The sequence below is a fragment of the Petaurus breviceps genome, unplaced genomic scaffold, assembly GCF_028583685.1.
Source record: "Petaurus breviceps papuanus isolate PSGF00001 unplaced genomic scaffold, PetGlider_PUasm1.0 154, whole genome shotgun sequence".
NCBI lineage: Eukaryota > Metazoa > Chordata > Mammalia > Diprotodontia > Petauridae > Petaurus > Petaurus breviceps.
The window spans coordinates 10,031,874-10,052,001 of NW_027185715.1; the positions used below are offsets into that span (position 1 = coordinate 10,031,874).

Genomic DNA, 20,128 nt, shown 5'->3' on the forward strand with positions numbered 1-20,128 from the left:
ACACACACACACACACACACACACACACACACACACACACACACACATTTTTTCTTGTACACCTTTTCATGTACAAGGTCTTCCCCTATTAGAATGTGAGCTTCTTCAGGCCAGGGACTTTTTTCTTTGTATTGCCAGAGCACAGCGTCAGATACATCATAAGAGCTCACTCAATACTACTAGAATGATCCATTACAAGGAACGATTGGGGGCAAGGGCTATATTGGGAAATAAAAGTGATTCTCAAAAGAGGACAGTTCTTAAAATGATAAAATGAGATTCACCTAAACTGAGGTCTTTCTCAGTTCTAAATCCATGATTGTATGAGGTCACAGTATAAAATGTCAATTATGTAAAGAAATACACAAATCACACTCCCTCCTCTTAACCCCCACCACACACACACACACACACACACACACACACATCTCTCTCTCTCTCTCTCTCTCTCTCTCTCTCTCTCTCTCTCTCTCTCTCTCTCTCTCTCTCTCTGTCTGCTGACTCTGGTACCTGTAACTTGAAAACAAGGCAAAGATTAAACCAAATGAATTCCATTTGTCACTAAGGTATTCCTCTAAATATATCTCTCTTCCTCTCCTCCTACCCCTTTCCCCTCTTTCTCTCCTTCTCTCTTCATCTTTCTAGCCCTCTTCTTCCCCCATAAAGCTCACACAGACATATAACTTAAGCACATGTTAGCCATTGACTCTAAATGCAATGTGGCAAAAATAAAATCTGAATGCTTACATAAATATATTGCGTTAACTGGTAAATTGATCTTGAAAGCTGAGTATTTAGCAATGGATGTCAGGAATGTTTGAGGCAACTGCTTAATGTAGCTACCATGGAATTTCCGTCCATGTCTTAATGCTTAAGGATAAGTTAGCAAGGGAAATAGCATACTGTGATTTAGCATTTGCTCTCTGCTTTAGAAATGGTGCCACCAAAGATCTGATATTTTCCATTTTCAGAATTCAAAGATATGATCCGTGATTAGCTTTGCATACACATCCTCATGGAGCTGTCAGGGCATTAGAAAGATGACATGTGAAGTCTCCAGTTTGGAGACAAGAAGTTTAATTCAACTTGGAGAATTTTAACCAGAAGCACCAAGTCTAGCTAAGAATTCCCTCTTTTTCCAAATAGAGGAGCTCATAAAATTTTGGAAACAAGGTACAGCTTGAGAAAATAAAACAAAGCTTCTACTCACAGCTTCTCACAGGGAAAAACATGCTCTAAAGGAGCAAATTTGCCTGGCACACAGTAGGAACTTGCATCCATCAATAATTGCCTGTCTTGTCTTCCAACGAAGGAAGGCAAGGGGGCATTATATTCCACATTCATTCACAAGCAGGTATAGACATGGATGTTTTCCAGGTTACCCATGACAACCATTCATGTTGGCCCTAATCTTGGGCCCAGGAGAGTGTACCAGATGCCAGAGCCAGACCACAAGCCATGCTGGGCATGGCTGTGCCTAGAGAAGACAGCCAAGGGAAATTCTCAGGCCTCTCCAGCACCGCCAGCTGGTGGTTTCCATGGCCTCCAGACCCACACTGCTACTTCAGGAATGCCATTCAGTTGTATAGCACCCTACTTTACATTGACATAATGCACAGAATTTCTTCTGCAATGCTATCATTATTTTTCCTCATCTTTCTTCCTTGTGCCTAAGACGCTTTGGCTTTTATCACAAGAAAGAAGAAACTGTAACTCACCATAGGCAGTTTAATGCATTTTAAATCTTCTCTGAGGAAGGACTTATTGAGTATTTAAGATGACAGGATCGTAGATTTTGAGCTGGAAGGGACCTTCGAGACTGTCTAATTCAGCTCCCTTATTTTACACCCAAGGAAGCTGAGACTTGGGAGGATTAACTTATGGCTCAAGGTCACATCAGTTGTAAGGGCCAGAGCTAGGGGTGGAAGCTTAACCCATATGCTGTGACTTCAAAGGCAGCAGTTTTTCCACCTTACCAACAAATCAGCAAGCATTAATTGAAGAACTGGTAGCCATGTGGGTGGGCAGCCAAGTGCGTATGTAGAGCGCCAGATCTGGAGTGAGGAAGACACCTTCCAGAGTTCACATCCAGCCTCAGACACTTAGTAACTGTGGGCAAGCTCATCTGGGCAAGTCACTTAACCTTGTTTGCCTTCATTTCTTCGTCAGTAAAATGAGATGCAGAAGGAAGTGGTGAACCACTCTAGTGTGTTTGCCAAGAAAGCCCCAAATGGGGTCACAAAGAGTGAAGTGTGACTGCAAACTAAACAGCACCACAGTGGTTAGAACACAGCATGTGGAGTTAGAAAGATCTGCATTCACATCTGCCCTCAGACGCTTCCTAGCTGTATTAACCTGGGCAGGTAACATCATCACTCACCTGCCTCAGTCTCCTCATCTGTGAAATGGGAATCATGATAGCACCTATCTCCCAGGATGGTTGTGAGGGTCAAATGAGACAATCATCGCAAAACGCTATGTAAATGTTAGCTATTAGCTATTATCGTGTGCCTTCTACAGGTTAGGCACTGTGAAACTCCAGGAGTACAAAGACAAAATCCCTGCCTGTAAATATGCACGTAATGCATGTGTAAATTGTGTGTATGCAATACGTGCAAAATGTATAGACTATAACATGCATGTAAAGTGTAACATACATGTACACCTTGTGCTGCACACGTGTGTGCATGCAATGCCATGTACATCTGTACAGAGTACCGACATAGAGTATGTGTGTAGGCTATGTGTCCATATGTGTATTATATGGGATAAATAGGCTCTATGCTTATTATACAGAATGCATACATGTTCATATGTATTCAAATAAACTGCAGAATATAGGCGTACATGTGTGTAAGCAGATTGCATGTACAGGTATGTACAAAATATATGCAACATGTACAGGTTATCTACAGCATTTGCATATAGACATATATACACACATACACAAAATATCTGCACAAGGATTTCAAGGGAGTTTGGGGAGGGAAGGATAGTGTTAGATGGGAAGATTAAGAAAATCTTCATGGGTCTCCTATCTCTGAGTCTTTTGCATGGCTTATCTCCTATGCTTGGAATTCATTCTCTCTTCAACTCTGATTCTTAGAATCTCTGGTTTCCTTTGAGAACCAGCTTTACTGATCCTTTCTTCCCCCCGCAAAAAAAATTACCTTTTAATATTGCACATGTGTACATACATGTGTTGTTTCCCCCCAGTAGAATTTAAGCTCCATGAAGGCAGGAACTGGTTCAGTTTTGGCCTTTGTACAATGCCTGGAACATAGCTTGAGTCAGTCAGGAATTGTCAATTGCTTGGTTGGCGTAGAAGGTGGTACCTGAGATGAATTTTGAAGGAAACAAGGGATCCCAAGAGGCAGAGAGTTGACAAGAAGTAGCCAAAGGCTGTTACTTGATGATCCTAGACCTAGTTCTAGGGGGGCCATTTAGAGGCTACCTGATCCAACTCCCTTATTCTACAGATGAGGAAACTGCAGCGCAGTTACATTAAATGACTCACCCAAGGTCACAGTGACAGTAAATATCATGTTGCGGGGAGGGGACTTGAACCCTAGACCTCAGACTCCAGAAACAATGGTCTCTAGAGTTGACAAGAATTACCCAAAGGATCTTACATTATGATGGCATTTCCATAGAAGCAGGAACTATGGCTTTCCATATCCGACAGAATAATAATAATAATAATGATAATAGCTAACTAATATAGTATTAATACATAATCATATAATCCTATTAATATAATATAATAATATAATGCTTACTATATGCCAGGCACTTTCCTTCCATTTATTATCTCAGTTTATCCACAACATCCCTGACAGGTAGGTGCCATTATTATCCCCATTTGACAGGTAGGGAAACTGAGGCACACAGGGGCTCAGTGAATTCCCTTGAATCACACAGCTAGTAAGTGTCTGAAGCCGGATGCGAACTTTGGTCTTCCCGACGCCACATCAGGCGCTCTATCCATTGTACCACTTGGCTCCCAAGCTACGATTTCACAAGGATGAAACGGGTTGACCATCAGTGATGATGATGGGAATTCTTTACAAAGCCAGGGAACCTAAGATAGACTGATGACTGCCAGCCCTTTCTGACTAACACAATTACCCATCAACCCCCAGCCCAAAGTTAGGTTGGCAGCTTAGAAAATAGTATTCTTAACTCTTACCACTTTTCTGACATCGTAAGTGGTAGCAGTGGCATTTTTTAAAGTAATGTATTCATCCCAGTTTATGTGTTGGCACTGTGCTATTAATAACAGATATAGAGGCAGTGTGCTATCAGGGGCCATCTTCGGGTAATTTATTTCAAATTCTTCCTTGGCATGAATCCGTTGGAAACAAAAACGCTAAGGACAACATATGTTTGCCTTGTTGACAAGATACCAATTTTTACTTTTAAGAATGAGTCATAACATGTATGACATGACTCATGTTTACCATCAAACTTCAAAATATGTAATTATTTCACGGTGTGACAACCACCCTCATTAGAGATGATATAAAAGTACTGTTACCATTTCATTCAATGTAAGTAAATATGCAAAGATAGCATTAATCATAAAATACTAAATATAAGCGTCCTCAACAGGCATTTATGAAATGTTTGCTAGAGATATAAAGAAAAAAAATTAGTCCTTGCTCTCAGGGAACTCATGTTCTCATTTGAGAGACAAAATAAATGAATCGGTATATACCAGATAAATACAGAGAAGATGGAAAATGGTCTTAGAAAAGGAGATATTAGTGGCTAGAAAGACCAGGAAAGTTCTCTTAGAAGAGCTTGTGTTTGAGCTGAGTTTGAAAGGATGCCAGACATAGTAAGATGAAGTGGTTAGAAGGGAGACAACAGAGACAGAGAAACGAGAGATGAGGAATCCCATCAGAGGGCCAGCATGTGGGCCAATATGTCTGGAAAAAACTGGAAAAATAGAGCAAGGCCAGTTGTGAAGAACTTTAAATGCCAGACAGAAGAGATGGTATTTTATCATGGAGATTTGCAATGGGGAGTTTATCAACTAGGGAGCTGATGAGGTCAGACCTGTGCTTGGGTAGCCATGCGGAGAATGGATTGGAATGGGGCCATTGAGACAAGGAGTCTAATTAAGTCTGCTGCAACTATGTGGCACCGTAGTGCATAGAGTGCTGGGCCTGGAGTCAGGAAGACTCATCTTCTTTAGTTCAGATCTGGCCTCAGATACTTAGTGGTTGTGTGACCCTGGCCAAGTCATTTAACCCTGTTTGCCTCCGTTTCCTCATCTGTAAAATGGGCTGGAAAAGGAAATGGCAAACCACTCCAGCATCTCCAAGAAAACCCCAAATGGTGTCATGAAGAGTCAGACCCAACTGCACAACAACAGCAAATAACAAAAGTCAGGACAAGGGATGAGAAGCACCTGTACAAGGATAGTCACTATGGGAATACATATGAGAGACGTTATATAGATAGAAATAGCAAAATTAGGCAGCTGATTGGATGTGTGGTTAGTGTAAAAAAGGAACCACAGGTGACACTGAAGTCATGAACCTGGGTGGCTGGGAGGGTTGTGAAACCTTCAGTGGTAAAAAGGGAGTTAGTTTGGATAAGAGGTGATTCTGGGGTGGAGGATAGAGAAGTATGTCCTAGCGGCGTTCAGCTTAAGATACAGATGGTGATTTGGGGCTGGACCTCAGAAGAGAGAATAAAGTTGGACAAATCGATCTGGGAATCTTCTGTTATAGTTATGATAATTGAACCCATGGGAACTGATGAGGTCACCAAATGAGAGATTATAGAGAGAGAAAAGAAAAAAAGTGTCCAGGTCATAGCCTTGAGGGGGATCCTCTGTTGGTGGGTTTGACATGGATGAAGATCCAACCAAAAAAAAAAATGGAGTGGTCAGACAGATAGGAGGAGGAGGAGAGAAGAGGAAAGAGAGGAAGGAGGGAGAGAGAGGAGACACAGAGAGAGAAGGGGGGAGGGAGAGAGAGAGAAAGAGAGAGTAGAGAGAGGAGACACAGAGAGAGAGAGAGAGAGAGAGAGAGAGAGAGAGAGAGAGAGAGAGAAAGTGTATGTGAGAGAGAACAGAGCCACAAAAACCCAGAGAGAATGCAGTATCCAAGAAAAGAAGGTGGTTAACAATGTCAAATGCTGCAAAGAGATCAAGAAAAGGCCATTACAATTGCAATTAAGAGATCATTGGTGACTTGATAGGGGAAATTAGACAGTGGAATTGTATAAAATATTTCATAGCATTTAATACCTAATGTGCTATGACTTGAGCACGTAACGTTGTCATTCTTGTTAAATTCTCAGTGGTTCTCTATAGACAAGTCACTTCATCCCTATGTAAGAGTGGAAGATGAAATGGATTTCAAGTCAGACGATTTCTGCCCCTTCCCCCCTCTCTGATCTTTGGGAATCTCTATAGACCCCCTCTAAGAATGAATGGAGTTGAATTAGATGACCTATGAAGTTCCTCCAAGCTCTCAATCTGATTATACACACACACACACACACGTTAGCTTCTCCTCTGCTAAAGAAGGCTGAAAATACCTGCCCTCGCACCTTAACTATGGCACATGGTAGTCATTGACAGAATGGAGTTAGTTCTCAGGGTGACCAGAAAACAAATTTCTTACATTGGGTTAATTTTTCCAGATCACTAAGAGTGTACTTTAGTTCAGCTGGAATGGCGACCTGTCATTTGGGAGCTAGGGACCTAAAAGAGTTCACTCACCTCCAAAAGGAAAGTAATTTATCTCCAACAAGGCCAGTTTTTGAAAACTGTATTGAAACAAGGCACTGCATTCAATAAATGCAATTCTAACCATCTCCCTTATAACATCCATGAGGGGTTGATTCATTCTGAAGCACATTACAAATCATAAATACAGTTTTCCACAGTGCTCAAATGATAGTATTATCAGTTGTAGAGGGTACCATTCTGAATGGAGAAATGCTTTGGAAGCATGAATAGCATATCAATTCTTTAGCTACATTTTAGTTGGACTTTTCAGAATTCATAGTCTTAAGATGTGACAGCTCCAATTTAAACTATATATATAACTTGGGGTTTGTTTGTTTGTTTTTTTGCTTTTTGGAGGGCAGTTGGGGTTAAGTGACTTGCCCAAGGTCACACAGCTAGTTTTTGTGTTAAGTGTCTGAAGCCAGATTTGAACTCAGGTCCTCCTGACTCCAGGGCTGGTGCTCTATTCACTGTGCCACCTAGCCTCCCTTTATTTATATATATATAACTTTAAACCATATATATATGCATATTTATATATTTAAACTATATATAACCAGTCACTGTTGGGAGTGGGAATTTTTTTCTTCAAATCCTGACTATGTGATGGATGTTACTTGTACTGTGCAGAACTCATTTGCATCCTGGTAAAGGACATCTGGGAATTATTTATCCTTGTATTTCCCCTCCTTTTCCATCACCAATTAAAATCCTCCCCAGCTGTGCAGAGAAACAACTGTCTGATCACACCAGTGATTTTTTTTAATAAGTGGACAGCAACCCTAGATACCTTTCTTCCTCCCTCTCAATGTAAACTGTTAATTTTACTCTTGGAACACAATGAAGGAGCTAGGAAAAAAATTAGTTGATTAAATGTAGTTGTTCATGCATTTTATTTTTAATTTGTAGATTATCACCTGCCTGTCTGGTCTGAATTAGCTTTTAATTGAATTGGCGCTGATAGGAGGATGAAGCTAGAAGGCTTTCTCCTCTGTTCAGCTACTTTTGTCAGTTATTTTCTCTTCCTATTATTAAATATGATGATTAAAGACTATTGAAACTCCTTAGGGGGGAAATCATGCCAGTATTTTCATATGTTTCCAAGAATGAGGCTCTCATTTGCATACTCGTCAATCTCTCAAAAAGCAGAGAAACCAAATAATAGAGCAGAAAGAATCCTGGACTAGGAGTTAGAAGACCTAAATTCTAGCTCCAAGATCCACCACTTACTCAGTCTGTTAAGATTGAGTTAAGATCAGGGGCGGCCAGGTGGCTCAGCGAGTAAGAGCACCGGCTCCAGTGTTGGGATGACCTGGATCAAATCCGGGCTCAGATACTCAGCACCACACCCAGAAATAACTTGAGCAAGTTACTTAACCCCGATTGCTTTAAAAAAAAAAAAAGATTGAGTTAAGATCTCCGAGCTTCCATTTCCTTCTCTCTAAAATATAGCTTCTAACACCTGGCAATCTGTGCCACACAATTGTTATGAGGCTCTAAAAACCAATGGATTTGAAAACATTCTTTAAAAACATAACAGGATTTTAGATCTAGAGCAGAAAGTGACCTTGAGGTCATCTAGGCCAATCATAGGTGAAGTGACTTGTCTGATGAGTTCCCACAGATTAGGGGTCCCATAACTCCTGATCCAGAATGCAAAATGCTGTGTGTACCCCCCTCCAAAAAAAAGAAAAGGTGGGATTATTACTTCATTGTTTCACCAGTACCATATTTTTTTATTTGTGGGCATTCTTGCTGCTGATGTTCTCCATGTCTTAAAAGTGTATTTAAGGATTACCAAAACAAACCAAAAACACAGGAAAAGAAAAACCACCTTGTCACCTGGTAACCAGTCTTCTGATGACCAGCCTTGCCAAATTCAGATTTGTTCTCAGACACTGAGATATTTCAAGCTTGGTAGGATCTACCAGAAAGCCTGCACTCTATTTGCTGAAGCCCAGAGAACCCAGTGTTACCTTCAAAGCAAAAAAAAAAGGCATCAGAATAGAACGTTGGTGAGAGAAAGTGGCATCAATGTCATTGTTAACCATATTATCCCTAAGAGTAATGTTACTCAGGAACACCGCTAGGCTGAGAAGCTTCAGAACAGTCTGCTTCGGTAGAGAAGAAAACAATACTTGGAAATGCCAAGCACCAGGAAGTCCACTAGTTAAACAGCAAAGGAGAGATCCTTTCCTCCCCAAAAAAAGGAGGGGGGGAACCATTCAGAGGAATTTAGAAATGTCAACAAGTTTAAAACGATTTCTACACTAAATAAATGAGAAAAATCTTGTTTGAGACCAGAACTGTAGGAATGCAAATGAAAGGAAATATGGTGGTAAGGCAGAGGGGATGTCCTTGCAAATGGTAACACCCCTCATGCTATTTCATGTTTCACAGCCATGGGGAAAGTTTGAGGATCTGGCCTGAGAGTGTCCCTATCATAGAATATATTAGAATGTACAGACATCATTCTAATTTGTTTATTTAAGGTGTAAGAGTATTAACAATGTTTGCTGTCTTCTCTTTGTAGGAATAGATAATCTCTATGAGAGGGCTCTTCACATCCGTAAACTCCTCCTTACCTTGCCCAGATCGGTCCTTATTGTGATGAGGTACCTTTTTGCTTTCCTCAACCAGTAAGTATCTTTAAGGCTGTTGTGGAAATACTGGTATTTAACCATTTACATGCTGCTTCTGAATTCTGTCTTGGTTCTCAGGTTCTCTATGAAATGGATGCTTTGGTTCTCTCCGTCATAAGCAAGTATATTTTGATTGGCACAGTTGAAGACTGGAAAAAAAAAAAAGATTGAATGTAGAATGAAAGTGTTTCTTCCTAGAAAATCAAGGTCACCATTAGTTTGAAAGTGCTACCCCAAGTGCTTTAGGAGCAGGCATGATAGAAGGGCCTAGTGTGTTTTGGTCATGGGATCACAGTCAGACAAATGAACAACCCCAAATGCAGAAACTATGGCCATAAATCCCCAAATAACCTCATCTTCTTAAAAGGAACAAACCACCAAACTAAGCCAACATTAACTATTTTATATGGATTGTTTTTTAAGTCCGAATGAACTAGGCACCTGTCCACTGTGGAAAGTTACTATAATCTTAATGCTGTTGGGGGGGTGGGGGAGGGAAGGAGAAATAAAAGAAAGATGAATGTTATGCTCTGAATTAAATGAGATATTCTTTAAATGAGTTCAGAAGAATGAGATACTGTAAAGATTTGAATGCATTTCTAAAACAGTTTTCCATTAATAATGCAATAGAAATATAAAAACATAGCTTTGATTTTCAAAGGAACTTTTTTTTCCTATTTAGTCCATTTATCTTTCAGTTTTAAAAAAGACAAAAAGGCTAGTTTTCTTATTTCCTGGTGCATATCCAGTACTTTAAAAGCATCCTGGCCAGCTCCTAGATAAGCTCTTTCCTTCTGCCTTACTCCCACCCCATGTCCTCCAGTTAGCATTTCAAGTAAGCAGTTGGAGCTAAAGAAATACAATGGATGTCAGGGGGGAAATGGGTCACCAATGATTTACCGAGTCAATTTGAGGAAATGCCTTTTCCTCTGTTCAGTTAGATTGTCCCTTTCTAAAATTAGGGTATTCTCTCCTCTACTTCCCTGGAGAGGGAGAGAAAATTTTCAGATTGCTTTGAGCTCTTGAAAAAATGCCAGGGCAATTGTGGACATGGCCTCTTCTGAAAATTTACCAACCTCGTGTTAAACCTTCAGAACTGTCCATAGTGTCAGAGCCAAGGTGTCTGTATAGATAGATAAATGCTGGCATTCAATAAATATTTGTTTAAATTAATTCACTTGGATTTGAATAAAGACAGAGAACCTTGTGGCTAAAACTTCAGTCCCAAAGCTTTGGACAGAAATGTCTGCTAGGTCTATTTAGGTCACAGTTATTTTTAGGCACAATTGTAGTCTCATCTTTTTAAGTATATTAAATATATCACAGTGGTACAAAGACATTAACAACATGATAGAAGACTATAGGTAGAGAAATTAGTCAAAATTTTTCGCTTTACTCTCTTATATTCTTACTGCATTTGTCCTTCATTCAGGAAAATTGCTTACATCCCTACTAGCCTTTTCTCTTCCCTATTAAAAACTGCCAAAACCACCATGCTAATCTATTCAGAGCACTTTGTGAATATTAAGGTACTATATAAATGTCACATGTTTGCTCCCTGACTTTACACCATACACCTCTTTTCTTGATAGCCCTTTCTCCAGTCCTGGAGCACTGGTGAAGCCTAGTATCTCTCTAATCAAAGGTATTCCAAGTTAGCTCTGAAGATCCTTCTCTCAGCACTCACTCTCACAAATGAGTTGAGTCCCTAGAGCTGAGCTGATTTGCATCTTCCCTCCAGGATTCTAAAGATGCTCCTTGAGGAGTCAGGGATGATTCTTTGATGCCATTGTCTCATGCTATTATCCCCACCCCACAATGCCAGTCAATATTATCAGTTAAGAATCCATTTAGTCAGCCAGCCTAAGTGACTTTTTAGAGAGGGGTATTTGCTAAGGTGATTCAGTAAAAAGTTGGCATAAAACATTACCCCACCAAAGTCTGACACTTCCTCCTTTAGGTACAAGCCCATATGCCAAATAGGTGTGAAATATCTCCAATGAGATATTTCACATTGCTTTCTATTTTTTCATTTGTTTGGATCTGTTTTATAGTATCTTGATTTCTCATAAAGTCATTAGCTTCCATTTGCTTAAATCTAATTTTGAAGGAATGACTCTCTTCAGTGAGTTTTTGAAATTCCTTTTCCATCTGGTCAATTCAGCTTTTTAAGGCATTCTCCTCCTCATTGGCTTTTTGGGCCTCTTTTGCCATTTGAGTTAGTCTATTTTTTTTTTTTTAAGCAATTGGGGGTTAAGTAACTTGCTCAAGGTTACACGGCCAGGTGTTTCTGGGTGGGTGCTAAGTGTCTGAGCCCGGGATTCGATCTCCAGGTCTTCTCAACACTGGAGCCGGTGCTCTTACTTGCTGTGCTACCTGGCCGCCCCGAGTTAGCCTATTTTTTATGGTGTTATTTTCTTCAGTTAGGCTGCTTTTCATGATTTTCTTGCATCATTCTCATTTCTCTTCCCAGTTTTTCTTCCATTTCTCTTACTTGATTTTCAAAATCCTTCTTGAGCTCCTTCATGGCCTGTAGCCAGTTCATATTTTTCTTGGAAGCCTTTGGTGCTGAAGCTTTGATTTCATTGTCTTCTTCTGGTTCCATGTTTTGATCCTCTTTGTCCCCAAAAAAAGGATTCTATGGTCTGATTGTGCTTCCTGTGTTTGTTCATCTTGCTAGCCAATTACTTGACTTGAGCTCTTTGCCACAGTAGAACTCTGTTTCCAGAGTAGAGAGGGTTGTGTCCCAAATTGCTGGGGTTTGCGCAGCTGCTGCCAGAGGCAGGCATCCTCTCTACAGCCATCACAAATTCTGGCACACTGGCATTCCTCACCCCAGGACCATCACCCAAGACTGCAACCCAGATCCAAGCAGGTCAAAGCAAGAGCAATTACCCCTCTGAATGGTCACTTGTTTCCCCTACTGTCTGCAGGCCAGGATCTCCAGAGGCAGCCAGGCCACATGGCAGAAGCTGCAGCCACCACAGTGCTGTGCACCTCTAGCCCCAGGGGCAGAGGCTGGACCATACTCTACTCTCACCCTGGATCTACAGGGTTCCCCACTTACCTTTTACTTTCTCTTTGGTGTTTATGGGTTGAGAAGTCTGGAAACCACCACAGCTCCTGGTGATTCACTCTCCTGAAGTCTGCTCTGGCCGGCCTGTGAGTCTGGGCCCACATGGCTCACTCAGGACTGTGCACGGCTCCCAGCCTTGTGAGATAGACCCTTCCTGTCAGCCTGCCAGGCCACCTTCAGTGGGAGATTTATTTCTCTCTGTCACTTAGTGGGTTCTGTAGCTCTAAAATTTGCTTAGAGTCATTTCTTAAACAGGTATTGGAGGTGGTTGAAGCATGAGCTGAAGCAAATTCCTGCTTTTATTCTGCCCCACTCAATCTCACAGTTCTTAGTTACTGCTTTTCATGGGGCGCTCAATAATAAAAGCTAACATATACATAGTTCCTATGTGCCAGCCACTGTGCTAATACATAAATTACAAATATCTCATAACAATCCTAGGAGGTGAATACTATTATTATCCCAATTTTATGGATGAGGAAACTGAGGCAGACAGGTTAAATGTCATACAGTGTCACACAGCTAGTAAATGCCTGAAGATGGATTTGAACTCAGATCTTCCTGACTTCAGGCTCAGTAATCTGTCCACTGAACCATGTAGTTCACCTTAAATATAGTTAATTTTCATCTGTTTCTCCTTGGCTCCTAACACAGACATTGCTACCAGGTTATCTGGGATGCTTCTAATATACCAGTGAGAAGATAGAAGCCTCTGTTATAGTGGGGGCATGATGCTAAGTCACCAGTGGAAAGATGAGAGGTACAACATCTGCCAGCTCCTTGAGGACCTTTGAAGCTAGAGGGTCCTCTTTCACTCAGTGGGAAATGGAAAGGGGAAGGACACATAGTTTATGTGCCCCCTCACCCTATCCCTGGCAAGTTCCTTTTCAAGTGTTTCAACTAGAATTCCACAACCCACCAGCTAACTCGTAGATTTTATCTCAGAGGATGCCACAAAATCTTGCAGCCAGTTGAAACAGGCCCCTCTTTTCTGATGCAATTTTTGTTTCTCCAATGGCTTTCAAGACTTTTCACACAACCTATAATCCATTGATTTTTGAAAATTTTTATTCCTCTTATTTTTAATTTATGGAATAAAACAAGTATTTCCATAACATAGTAAAAACAACTTTTAAAATTTTTTTTATTTTGATACTGTAAATATATTATGTACAACTTGCTATTCCTTTTAAATTATATGAATATGTAAATTTCTTTTTTTCCTCCTTTTTTTTCCCCTCCCACCACCCCCCCTTAGAGATGGCTATCATTACACACAAATATAAACTTTGAAAATAGATATTATAGGGGCGGCCAGGTAGCACAGCAAGTAAGAGCACTGGCTCCAGTGTCGGGATGACCCAGGGATCAAATCTGGGCTCAGATATTCAGCACCACACCCAGAAATAACTGGCCGTGTAACCTTGAGCAAGTTACTTAACCCCGATTGCTTAAAAAAAATAGATATAATATATAATCATTCTATACGTACTTCTATTTAAAGTGCCTATTATGTACCAGGTTTTATGCTGCCTACAGGAAGGAAACAATCCCTGCTCTCAGAGTACTTGCTTTCTGTTACTGGAAGTGAACTTGTTTGTTAATTTGCTAATTTGCCTGTCACAAAAGAAGATTTAGAATCAAATGGTACCCTTCCCAAATCTCCTAATGGAAACACAGAGGGAAATCATCCTGAACACAAAGGCACCCTGCCATCCTGCCTCAGCCCTCTGAAGAGACTGGCTTTGTTGTGTGATGTTTGGGTGTGAGGCTTTTGGAAAGAACCCAAAAAGAGGTGGATGCTAATTATTTACTTGATTTGTTAAAGAATGATAAAAAAAAAACATCAAAACTTACTGTGCTGTAAAAGTATTGTGCTGTCATTTTTAAAAACAAAGTGTACATCACAAAATCTCAGTTCCATATACGATTCTCCTTTTCAGTCTTTATTGTGGAATGTTTCTTGTACATGTTAGTAATATTTTTTTTTATTTCAAAAGCTTACTTTTCAAGCAGGCTTTAATTTGAAAACTTTGAAAGATTAATTGCATACCTCCTTGATTCAAGTGTTTTCTGATAAGGAAATAAGAATGAAGGATAGATATCTCTATGTTTTACCCCAATTCTTTCTTTCTCTCTTGCCTCAGTTTCAAAATGAAAGACTTAGACTAAAGAACCCCCAGGCTTTCTTCTAGCTCTAAAAAAAAAAATCTATTGATTCTCTTATCTTCAGTTCAGTTTCTACATTAAGCACCTCCTTTGTGCAAAACACTGTACTGGGCACTGGGTAAGACAGATAACTAAGATGGCATCTGCCTTCAGTGGGCTTACAGTCTAGTAGAGAAGCTAGGACATGTACACAATTAACTATAATACAAAATAAAACTTGGTAACTATATCAGAAGATGCACAACTAAGAATGCTATAAGCATATTAAGTGTAATGAGATTCCCATGAAAGAAAAAATCGTTTGCAACTAAAGGGTTCAGGGAAGGCTTCAAAGAGGCAATATTTGAGATGTGTCTTAGAGGATTTCAACAGACAGAAATGGGGAAAAAGACGTTTCTAACATATAGGGGAAGGTATGAGAAAAGATCTGGCCTAGTTTTTAACGTGATTTTCCAATGCTATATGATAGACTTTTTAGAGACTGTGAACTTAGGGATTCTGTATAACAGTTGTGGAAATTGTGCTTTTTTAACCCCTTCTAATTAACAAGACATCACCCTTTCAACGTCATTGGTCCTTTCTGAGAATGAAGGATGGATAACATTAACTAGACTAATTTCACAAAAAGCATATAACAGTATTCATTATGGCGAGTCATTTTTGACTGACACAACCTTGTTTCGGTAGTGTGTGGTTCTCCCCCCTTCCGCCTTCAGTTTGTCATCTTTTCATTCAATACAGTTCAATTCAACAAGCATTTTTCTTTTTCTTTTTTTTTTTATTGCTTTTTGGAGGGGGGAAAGCAGGGCAGTTGGGGTTGTGACTTGCCCAAGGTCACACAGATAGTAAGTGTTAAGTGTCTGAGGGCGGATTTGAACTCAGGTCCTCCTGACTCCAGTGCCGGTGCTCTATTCGCCGCGCCACCTAGCCACCCCAACAAGCATTTTTCAAGAACCTATTTTGTCCCAGGCACTGTGCTTTCATCTGTCTAGTCTGGAGAGAACTTAAAAATCCAGATGAAATAGTTTTCCTAATGTAGCTTTCCTGCCCAATTTCAATGGAGAAAGAGAGAAGACAACACCAGGCATCTTATCATATTTATAAGCCCAATTATAATCATCACCTGGATGGTGGTATAAGAGAGGATTCCTTCCCCCTCCCTCCTTGGTTGATGGTAATGAGAAGTTAATGTGTTAACAAGATATTAACACCTACTGGTCACTTTATGGGATATAAACAGGTCCCTTGAGTGGATTAAAGGGAAACGCATTGGCTGAGCAAACAAATTAGACACAATCCAGGGTCCTTTTAATCCAGGGAAGTTCAAGGGGGTCCAGGCTCTTTATGGAGGAGAACACTAAAGGGGAGGAAGAAGGTATTTCCCTCCTCCCCATCGCATTAGTCGTGGTATCTAGCAGCAGTTTGCCCAGAGGCTTAACACCTCGTTCAACAGCTGGAGAAGAGTTTATTGGTTTGGAAGACAAGTTACAGTTGAGGGAGCAGAGACACACACAGTCTAAATAGATATGGAAGCAGTCAATTGCAGGATGCAGCATCTTTAAGGATGCTCACGTAGCAGAAAAGAAAGCTGTTCATGGAGAAGATCAGACCTTGGAAACCCAAATTAACAACTTTCTTAGCAGAGATATTGCATATGGATAAGGGGAGTTGTGAGAGGAACCCAAGAAGGATTTCCAAGTTGGTATCTCCAGTAGTTGCAAGATACCTTTGCTATAAATGAATCCCGCACATGTACTCTTGAGTTTAAGCCTTCTCTCCCCATGCATACTCTGTTTATTTGTGGGAGAGTATGTCCCTGATTTGTGGAGAATGTTTTGTAGCTGCCATTACATGATGCCATTTTAGCAAATGGCTTTATCAAGAGCTAATTGTATCTATTGACTGATTGTTCATAGAAAGCATATTAGTGGGGGCCTCATGAGCTAAAATGTTAAAAATGGGATCCCAAAGGATTATGAGGACAAGATGCAGGTTGCAGAAAATAACCTGGAGGAGATACCGTGATAACACAATCATGAATATTCATGTGATTGAACTCTTATCACTGAAACAAGTTAATGAGGGATCTCTCCAAAACATGCAGCTCACAGTCCCTGGATGAGATCGTAGAATGCTGCAGAGGTGGAAGAAAATATTTGTGTTCCTTTGATGTGTGTGATAGGGTGGAGGGCAAGGGACTGTTGCTTAGCTTTGGAGACCAAGCTTTGAAGTCTCTTACATTGATTTTAAATTCCAAGAGTTGTTTATTTCCAAATAAACTGTCTTTCCCACTAATGTTTCTTAACACTTTCTAGTAAGAAATAAATCGGAAAAAAAAAAAAACAAGTGGGGGAGGGAGGAGGGATCCTAGAGATTTAAACACAGCAGCCTTGTAGGGTTTCTTTCTTTTCCTCCCAGATGTATCTGCTTGACATTTAATGGGCGATTGTTTACTTTGTCTCTTCCAGATGGAACTCTGTTCATTTTATCCTAGCTCCCAATTGTACTGAGAACCATCATAAATTCTCTTCCCTGCCTGCCAAGAATGCTACTTAATAAAGCAAGCTGAATATACAATTCTCTTTCAGCTGCTACTCAATACAACTTAGAGCTATCTTTGTTTTCAGTTGGAACTACTGTAGGGCAGGAGAGAGGGCTATAATTCATAGTTGATCATCAAAGGGCTCGTGCCTTAATTCTTAGAACTTGGGTATTTTTAAACATCATTGAATTCTTCTCTTTTGAAAAAAAAATCTGTTTACGGTTGCTTGTGTTTCCTTCCCTAGCCTCTCACAATACAGCGATGAGAACATGATGGACCCTTATAACCTGGCCATTTGTTTTGGGCCAACACTGATGCCTGTTCCAGAAATACAGGACCAGGTGTCTTGCCAAGCTCACGTGAATGAAATCATCAAAACTATCATCATCCACCATGAGACTATTTTCCCCGATGCTAAAGAACTAGATGGCCCAGTATATGAGAAGTGCATGGCTGGGGGTGACTACTGGTAAGGAGAGATTTAAGGCAAGGGCCTTGTATCACGAAATTGTTACACTTCTCAAAATAATAGCAATGATGAAAGCTATCATTTATATAACACTATCTAGTTTGCAAAACATGCTATGGATGTGTTCTCATTTTGTCCTCACAACCATTCTGGGAGGTGGGTATTTATTATTATTATCCTCATTTTACAGATGAGGAAACTGAGGCAAACCAAAGTTAAGTTACTTGCCCAGGGTTACACAGCTACTCAGAGGCTGGGTTTGAATTCATCTTCCTAACATATTCACTGTATCACTCAGCTGCCTTAAAAGAATATAACTCCATGAAATTTAGGAAACAGATAAATTTTAGTAGCACTGAGATGATTGTTAGAAACTGACTTATTACCAGGGAAACTCAAGTCTAAACTAGGGGTTTATCACCTCATCTAGATCTTAAAAAACATTTTTTTCCTTATAGTCAGATTTGGGGAGGGGTAGTTTTTTGTTTATGGTTTTGGGGTTTTTTTTTTTTTGGAGGGCAATTGAGGTTACGTGACTTGCCCTCGGTTATATTTTTATTATTATATAGTATTGCATATTATATAATAATACTTACTACCCATGTGACTCTGGGCATGTCACTTAGCTTCTTCTGTTTACCTCAGTTTCCATATAGATTTTGTGTTAAGTGTCTGAGGCAGGATTTGAACTTAGGTTCTCCTGACTCCAGGGCCTGTGCTCTATTCACTGCACCACCTAGCCACCCCAGAGGGGTAGTGTTTTGGTCATTCGTATTTGTACTATTTTATAATAGTGTACTAATATCAAGTGAAAATGGCTGGAAATTTTACTTGAATATATCTGGTTCCTCTCAAGTCATCATTCTTCTCTTTCTACATCCTTTACCAAGGAGATATGATTCTACCCAATATCACCTATAGAAGCACTTAGAGCTCCATAAAATAAAGAACTTATATAAGCCTTACAAGTTTTGCAGCTCTGATAAATAGGAGCCTGACCCATGATTTTAAGATAGGACATATCCTACAAATACAGTAAAATTCAGCTGTTAAAGAATTACAGAATTTTAAAGTTGGGTGGGACTGCAGTAGTTGTGTAGTCCAACCTGTACCCTGGATGAATCTTCTAAGCAGCTTCTCCAAGACCCCCTTGAGGAGGAAACTCACCAGTTCCTGAGGTCACTAATTCCACTCTAGGAAAACTCTCCTTATTAAGGAGCTCTTTCCTGACATCAAGCTGAACTTGGGAGCACATACCATTCCTAGTTCTGTCCTGTGGAGACAGACAGAAAAAGACAGATCCCTCTTCTATGCAACAGCCTTGCAAAAACTGGAACCTTGACAAAGAAATTGTACTGATCAAAAGAAAAATAGTCAGCTCCTAATTGTCCACACTCCTGAAGGGGCAAAATAGTGTCAGTTTCCAGAATAACCCCCAAACCCTTTATATTTGATTTTGCCATTTTTTGGAGTTATATTTGATGCGTGTCTAGTGTTCAGAACATATGCCTACCTATTGTGACAGTTCTACTTGTGAGGAACTAGAAAATCATCCCAGGGGTGAGAAACTGGCAGCCTCAAGGCCGCCTGTGGCTTTCTAGGCCCTTGGGTATGGCCTTTTGACTGAGGCCAAGTTTTATAGAACAAATACTTTTATTAAGGGGATTTGTTCTAGGGGTGGCCAGGTGGTTCAGCGAGTAAGAGCACCGGCTCCAGTGTCGGGATGACCTGGATCAAATCTGGGCTCAGATACTCAGCACCATACCCAGAAATAACTGACCTTGTAACCTTGAGCAAGTTACTTAACCCCGATTGCTTTAAAAAAAGGGGGGGGGGATTTGTTCTGTGAAGTTTGGATTTAGTCAAAGGACCACACTTGAAGACCTAGAGGGCCACATGTGGCCTTGAGGCCACAGGTTCCCTACCCTTGTAACTCATCTAGACCCCTTGCCTGGAACACTTTGTTGTTCTCCCCCCTTTACCAGGAGTAAGTCCTGGGCCAGGTGTTGGGCTAAAGGTTGTCCTTGTAACTTAATTTTATTTCTGCCACAAGATACAGAGATTCTTATTTTCATTTGGTAGAGATTCTAAGTTAGATGTAAACAATGGAAAAATAAGTGATAATTGTAATATGTTAACAATTACATTTTCAATGGTATCAATAAGTAGCATCATCAAAATACAAATAATTAATAATCTCTCAGTAATATCAATAAATAAATTATTTTCAATACTAGTAAGGATTATAAATCAGATTATTTACTGATAGTAGCAATAAGGAGAAGGAAAGCAATACACTTTTTTGTAGCACCTATTACAAGTCAGATCCTGTGCTAAGCACTTTTTACAAATGTTATCTTATCTTTACAACAGTGCTGCACTCAGTACTGCTATGATTCCCATTTTACAGTTATGGAAACTGAGGTAAACAGAAGCTAAGTGACATGCCCAGAGTCACATAGGTAGTAAGTATATGAAGTCA

General features: G+C 40.1%; 1 protein-coding gene across 2 annotated transcripts in view; it reads left to right on the plus strand.

Moving 5' to 3' along the window:
- Positions 1 to 20,128, plus strand: part of SRGAP1 (SLIT-ROBO Rho GTPase activating protein 1) — a 354,115-nt gene that overhangs the window by 313,766 nt on the left and 20,221 nt on the right. For both annotated transcript variants that reach the window (XM_069080728.1, XM_069080734.1), the window contains exons 16-17: positions 9,282 to 9,387; positions 17,422 to 17,646. In XM_069080728.1, the coding sequence (XP_068936829.1) occupies positions 9,282 to 9,387; positions 17,422 to 17,646 (331 nt within the window). The remainder of the gene's footprint in view (positions 1 to 9,281; positions 9,388 to 17,421; positions 17,647 to 20,128) is intronic.